At 41.7% G+C, this 7,233-nt stretch overlaps 1 protein-coding gene across 1 annotated transcript in view; it reads left to right on the forward strand.

Annotated features, from left to right (window-relative positions):
- The first annotated feature begins 880 nt into the window (after positions 1-880).
- Positions 881-7,233, forward strand: part of TFAP2D (transcription factor AP-2 delta) — a 49,851-nt gene continuing 43,498 nt past the window's right edge. Inside the window, 6 exon segments of the mRNA XM_048935397.1 lie at positions 881-919; positions 2,070-2,138; positions 2,140-2,301; positions 2,303-2,377; positions 2,379-2,570; positions 6,223-6,269. Of these exon segments, the coding sequence (XP_048791354.1) occupies positions 881-919; positions 2,070-2,138; positions 2,140-2,301; positions 2,303-2,377; positions 2,379-2,570; positions 6,223-6,269 (584 nt within the window).

Here is a 7,233-nt window from a genome sequence, read left to right on the forward strand (position 1 = left end):
GAAAGAGAGAAAGAGAGAGAGAAAGACCCCCAAACTAAAACAGACCACATCGTTTTCATTTAGAGAAAAATATATATATATATACAGTTAAAACAGACACACATACAAAATGTGCAATCTTAAGATTCTGGTCAATATTTAAAAGCAGTATAATCAACAGGAAGGAGCACTTACCTATTGAAAAGGGACGGTTTAATAATATCTATTAATATATATTAGCTTTATGTCTTCCCAATAAAATGTACTCAAAATAACCCCTTCGATCAGATTAGCTCCCATATTAGCCTGGGTAAGAAAAAGCATTCTAAAGAGTGGAGGAAAAATGTATAAAATGTTGAAAGAACCTACAGTTCCTTATTAGGCGAAGATACAATATTTATTCCTTGTCTCCTGGGATGAAGCTCCTCTATCTATTGTCCTCCCAGTTCTCAGTGCTGATGCTTAATTTTCAAAACTTCTATATTACCAAGGGACCTACGACATCAGCCAAAGAAATACCCAGCAAGTACAAAATCTGATCCAGGGAGCAGCTTTTGTGCAGAGGGAAAATTTTGTTCCTACAGGTTTTTAAGGAGGTGCATGGAAAAGCGAGAGATCTGATCTATGCAGATACATTGCAAATTCCCTCCGTCTGGAGAGATTTTTTCTAAAAAAAAAAAAAAAAAACCAAAAAAAAAAAAACACACCAGAAAGAGCGGGGAAATACATGAACTTCGGATTTTGCAAATTTCATTCTGCTTTTTATTTTTTTAATTCGGAGAGAGGGGGATTTTACTCAGAGTTTGGTGGCTTTTTTTTTTTTTTTTTTCCCCCTTTCTTTCTTTTTCTCTTTTTTTTTTTTTTTTTTTTTTTTTTTTTTTTTAAACCGGAGAACCAAAAAATGTCAACTACCTTTCCAGGTCTCGTCCACGATGCAGAGGTATTTTGTGTGTGTGTGAGTGCGTGTGTGTGCGCGCGTGTGTGTGTGTGAGCGCGTGTGGGGCTGCGCGTGTGCGTGTGTGTGTGCATCTGTGTGTGTGTGCATGTGCTCGTGTGGTTGTTTCCCTTCTTTCTCTTTTTTTTTTTCTTTTTTTTTTTTTCTCCTTCCTTTCTTTTTCTTTTTCTTTCTCCTTTTTCTTTTTCTTTTTCTTTTTCTTTTTCTTTTCCTTTTCCTTTTTCTTTTTTTTTTTTTTTTTCTTTTTTCTTTTTTTTTTTTTAAATCCATATTGGACCGTTCGTTTAATTATAATCCGGCTTCAGAGATAACTTAAAGAAGTATAGAGAGAAAATTCGTTATGACATCTGTCGCCAGAAAGGGCAACTCATTACCACGTTAAAAAACCGTTGCCAGAACGAAAATCAGAATAATACCCCTAATAATATAATGAAGTGGAGAGAAATCACCACCAGCTCGCCAGGAATGGGGAGTTCTCGCTCAAAAACAGGACTCCCCTTTTCTTTCGAAGCTCGGGAAAAGGAGGGGGGGGGGAGGAGGGGGGGGGGGGGATTTGGGATCTGATTCGTTATTTTAAAAAAGAAAGAAAAATAGGGGTTCAAAAAAAAAAAAAAAAAGGAAGAAGGGAAGCAAGGAAGAAAGGAAGGCGAGCAGGCGGCAAAGCTTTCTTTACGCTGTAACATAGGGACGGGACTTGTGTGTGTTCTCGGTAGTTTCCGCTGTTTGATGAGTTGCTGTTTTTTTGTGTGTGCGTGTGTCAGCCCCAGATATTACAGCTGTGATCAGGAGGTGGATGGATGGATGGATGGATGGATGGATGGATGGATGGATGGATGGATGGAGGGGTGGATGGAGGGGTGGATGGACAGATAGATCTTTTTTATTTCAGCGCGCGGATCCCTTTCGCGTGGCGGTATTAAGGGCAGGCTGGGCTGTTTCTGGTTTTTTGAACAAACCTTTATGCACCAGCCCAAGGTAGGAAAGGATCTTTTGTTGCTGGGGTTGCAGCTTGCAGGCTGAGACGCTTCTGCAGGGGGAGAAGCTATGCAGGACAGCGTGCTTGGAAGAACCGCAGCCGGGGTTTTAAATGACAAACCTCCAGTTTTGGGGTCTTCTTTTCACTTCTTCCTTTCAGATACGTCATGACGGATCAAACAGTTACCGTTTGATGCAGCTTGGATGCCTGGAGTCCGTGGCCAACTCGAACCGTCGCCTATTCCTCCTCGTCTCCTCTCACTTACTCTACCACGGGCACCGAGTTCGCCTCCCCGTACTTCTCCACTAACCACCAGTACACCCCACTGCACCACCAGTCCTTCCACTACGAGTTCCAACACAGCCACCCGGCAGTCAACCCCGACGCTTACCTCCTTGAACTCTCTCCACCACTCCCAGCAATACTACCAGCAGATCCACCATGGGGAACCCACTGATTTTATCAACCTTGCACAATGCGCGGGCGCTCAAATCCTCCTGCTTGGACGAGCAGAGGAGAGAGCTGGGGTGCTTAGATGCTTACCGCCGCCACGACCTGTCTCTTATGAGCCATGGGTCCCAATATGGGATGCATCCAGATCAAAGACTCCTGCCAGGACCAAGCCTCGGGCTTGCAGCCTCGGGAGCAGACGATTTGCAGGTAAATAGCATGCGATCTCCTTTCGAGGCACCTTCTTCTCCCCCTCCCCCTCCCCCTGCCCCGGTCCACCCCACCCCCCCCCACCCTCCCCATTTTCCTCTGCTCAGAGCAGCTCTCTGTAGCTCATACAAAGAAGGGAAGCTTCATCCAAAAAAAAAAAAAAAAAAAAAAAAAAACCGATCCGGAGCCCTTCCCCCTTCAGAAGAATAGCAAGAAAAATATGGAAACAAACAAACAAACAAACAAACAAAAACCAAAAAACAAGCGGTCTTCCTTGGTCAAACAAACAAACAAACAAAAAAACTCGCGCTGGATGTAGGCTGAGAGCGTGGGACTCGTACGGAGATCCCGGAGTGCGTTGTGTGTGTCCGCGTGTGTGTAAGTGTGTCAGATATAAGCAAAGGCACCGGCAACTCAAACTAAACCGAATCAAAGCCGCCTTCCCGCTTTTCCTAAACTTTTCCTTTCGTTCGGTGAACGGGAGCGTTCAAATAACTTGCAGCGACAGGGCAGGTAAATGAGGGAAGGAAAGGATGGAGGAGGAAAAGAGGGAAAAGGAAGGTCAGGGAAAAAAGGTCGCTTTCCGACGTGCATACAAAGGGAAAGACCGAGGCAAGAGGTGGGGGAGAAAGAAAGGGGAGCAAATGTTCGTCAGTAGGTTAGAAATTCCTCGCAATATCCGATCTATGTGTTAACAGGGAGAAAGAGAGACGCTGATAAAGCTGAATTCATCTAACGATGTATTTAGTCATTCATCTGCTCCCCCTCTAACCGGCACTTTGACCCATCAGAAATTTCTGTATCTGTGTATTTTAACCTCAGCTTTATCAGCTCAGAAGTCCTTGAACTTAAAAAAAAAATGAAGCTGGTAACTCAGTGAACGTTGTTTCCAAAATCGCTAACAACGCCCTCCTGTAAATAACACCCATTTCGAGAACTCCCCCAAATCAAAAGCAAACCTTCTTTCTTCCGACGAGCTGAGGAACTAAAGCTCCCCAAACAGCGGAAGAGACGAATAGGACCGTATTTACTGTACTTACTTTTCCCCCCAAATCTGGCTTCCAGTCATACAAAGCTCGCTATGTTGTTCTTTCCACAAATACGTAGCGGTCAAAAAACCCGAACTCTGTAAAATTAAGAAAGGCTTATTTTAGTCTCTTAAAAATCAACCAAACAACCGCCACCATTACCAACAGAAACCATCCCAGAAAACTCCATTCACATTGGAGAGGGAAAACAAAATCTTTTTTTTTTTTTTTTTTTTTTTTGCTTTGAAGGAGGAAAACAACCCAACAACCCAACAACAAAGAACATTATCTTATATCTCCGAGGAGGAAAACCCTAACTATTTAAACCTGACTTTCTCCATTAGAACTCACTATATATATATTTTTGTTATTATTATTCACTCTCTGGGCATTTTTAGGGATCTCCTTATGTTACCCCCCCTTAAAAAAAAAAAAAAAAAAAAAAAAAAAAAAAAAGAAACCTGCCATTCACTGCTCAGCCCAACTAAAACCTATTTACTCCTTTTTATAACCACGTCTGCTGCTGATTTTTTTGTATCTGTACAAATTTTTTTTCATTGGCAGGCACAAAGCCTTGTATTTTTCAAAAGAGGGGATTAGGAACGTTTGCAAGACAGCAGACAATGCCTAAGTCCCCGGGCAAAAAAGCACCATAGTTTATCCAATTTTCGACTTAGTGCCATTCAACTGGTCATTTATGCAATGTCATCCGACCAAACAACATGTTTCCCTTAAAAAAGAGAGAGAGAGGGAGGGAGGTTGGTTAAGCTGCTAGAGGCGCATTCTTTTTTGTTGTTGTTGTTGTTGTTTATTTAAAGAAGAAAAAAATAAACAGGATTTCTTTCGAAAACGCTGTTCTTTCGATCACACTTTATTTGAGAACCAATGTCCTCATTTCCCTATTTAACGTCTTTGTACCCAATCTTTGCTTTATTTTTCCTCCTCCCTCCTTTCCCGAGCAGATGAGGGAAGTGTGTTAGGGTATCGAAAAGCCTGAGCGGTGAGAAGCTGAGAATATTAATATTTATCTTCATGATTTGGCGGATTCAGAACAAACTTAGACGCTTGCGACTGTCACCTTGGGCTCGGTGGGAAGCTTTTTGGGGACGGGTAGAATCAGGACGAAACACAAACCATTTTAAAGCAAAACTGTAGCATAACCACCCTTCTCTCTTTCCCCTTGGTCTTTCTTTTTAAAACGTTCATCAGCATATGCCTCATTTCAAATGCAACAAATGTAAATATACTTTTCCCTGAACAGAATTTTAAGTGAATGTCCAATAGTTTCGAGGGCGGTTTAAGTCAGCCCTAACAGATGCAAACAGTCTTGGAGCTGGAGTGGCATCTTTCAGTGCCCTAAAAAGATTTTCCATGGGCAACAAAGAAAACTGTCACACCTTTTTCCCATCACCAGCTTTAATTTATGCTCAGTCGCCAAGTTTTTTTCATATTGATTTCATAATCACTTTAAGGCAGAACACTTAAAATAAAAAAGAGCCTTGAAAAGGAAGGTCTTACAGGGCCAGCGCCAATATGGTGAACAGTGGGGGGAGAGAGCCAGGACTGTAAAGGTTGTTTTGTAAAGTGGGTGTTTTTATTATGCACCGACTCTCTCCGCATTTACTTAACTCTTCACGGGCTGTTGAGTAGGTTAACACCCTTAAAGGCCTCTTTCATGTCCAATACCTTCGTTTGTTTGTAGAGGAAAATGCGTCTTTAACACATTTCCACTGGGCAAAGATTTAGGTTTGGTTGTTGTGTTTTTTTAACCCCCAACATAAGGAAAACCCAAAGAAAACCCAACCTTTTCAAGTCTTTTATAATTCCAATAAAAATATTTATTATGGAGGGGCGAGGATCCCCACATAATAAGACTCATAACAGGAGAATAAAGAACTGAGATCTCCTCAGATGTGCACCAGAAGCAGTAGACAGGCTTTTGGAAAGTTCATCATGCCACACTCACACATGGGTGCCGGTGTTTGTGCACATAGATGCATATTCATCCTATTCATCCCCACCTATGCGGACATAAGCACAGAGACTCGATTCCTCAGCCCTATTGTTGCACTCATACGACATTGCATAGCCGGCAAAGCTCGGTAGGTCTTCTGTCGTTTGTGTTCTTTGTGTACTTCCACGTACACTTTGTAAGTCGGTACGTTTGTGTCACTAAACATACTTATGAATTTAGTAGTGTGTGTGTATATATATATATACACGCATATTTTTTATGACTGTGTGTGCAAATTGTAGAGTACGAGCACACTCTGCTTGCGAGGGTATTTAGTTGTCCCCTCTATTCTGCCCATGTAACTGTCGACTTACTTCCCAATCCAGAAGAAACTCCTATTTAAACAGAAGGAAAAGTGATAATTGCTCTGCATTTCGTGGGGTAGGGACAGACAGACTGCAGAATGGCGGTGTGATTTCTCCAGACCACTTGAGTTGGATGAGAATAACTATGTTTTCCTAGCTCACTCTAAGTATTGTTCTTGAGCAAATCGTGTAACAAAGCATAAGCTAAGTGATCCGTCTGTGGGTTTCTGTGTCTGATTTTTTTTCTTTCCTTTCTTTTTTTTTTCCTCTTTCTTTTTTCTTTTATTTTCTCCTCGTTACTTAAGAGCTCAGTGGAGGCCCAGTGTGGACTTGTACTGAACGGACAAGGTGGGTGTGATAAGAAGAGGTAAGATGTTACAAATACCTGCGTCTATCAATATTTGTAAAGCTGAAACCCTCTCAATTTCTCTCTTGTCCCTCTTCCAACGTTTAGTTAGTTTTTTATTGCCGAAATTGTGAGCATTTGACATTCGTCCCCAAATACGTTTAAAGTAGCTTAGAGCACTTCACATTTCACAGTCCATTTGCACTTTACACGTGATTTGTTTATCAGTAGCTCTCGGATACTCCCGTTGAATGCAGGGCTTCTTGACTCATTCTCCTCATTTCCCATTTAACTGAATTGATCCCTGGTAATGAGTTTGAGAAACGTACTCGCTGGCGCCGGATTTTTAAATAGGCAGTTTCGTCTCGTATGGGGGAAAGGGAAGGTTTTGGAAACGTTTCAATAGAGCTATGTATCAGTGTGGAACTCGTTTGTGAACTTTGTTTGATAAGTATCTGTCAGTGAAAGTATCTCAAATTAGAAGAATGATTCGGAATTCTCGCTAAATACTCATTTCGTTCACTCATTTGCGGGATCTGACTGTTCTGTATTTTGTTATTGTTGTTATTATTATCATTTATCTTGAAAAGAAACAATAGCAGTCTAAGGGGCCTGACGAGAGAACACCTTCTAACAAGCTTAAAATCACGCTTTTGTTCGTAGTATAAAAGGAATGACAGAGTCGGAGGGAAGTACACTTTGTGACTCAGCCTCTTGGAATACGCATTTCTTGCCCCACTCTTGTCTTTTCTTAGGGAGAAAAAGAAAAAAGAAAAAACGGGGGAAAAAAAATATTTAGAAGATATTTTAGACGATTTTATACTTTATACGGTGACAGATAATTTACTTTAGCCACCCGCTTCTGTAGGCAAACTTCACGGTCGCAGTGTAGGGACACAAGCGTGTAGGGAGCGAGCGGCAGATAAAGAGAAGGCGTACACGCGGTTATACCCTTGTACGAAAGAGAGTT

The sequence above is a fragment of the Lagopus muta genome, chromosome 2 (genome assembly GCF_023343835.1).
Source record: "Lagopus muta isolate bLagMut1 chromosome 2, bLagMut1 primary, whole genome shotgun sequence".
NCBI lineage: Eukaryota > Metazoa > Chordata > Aves > Galliformes > Phasianidae > Lagopus > Lagopus muta.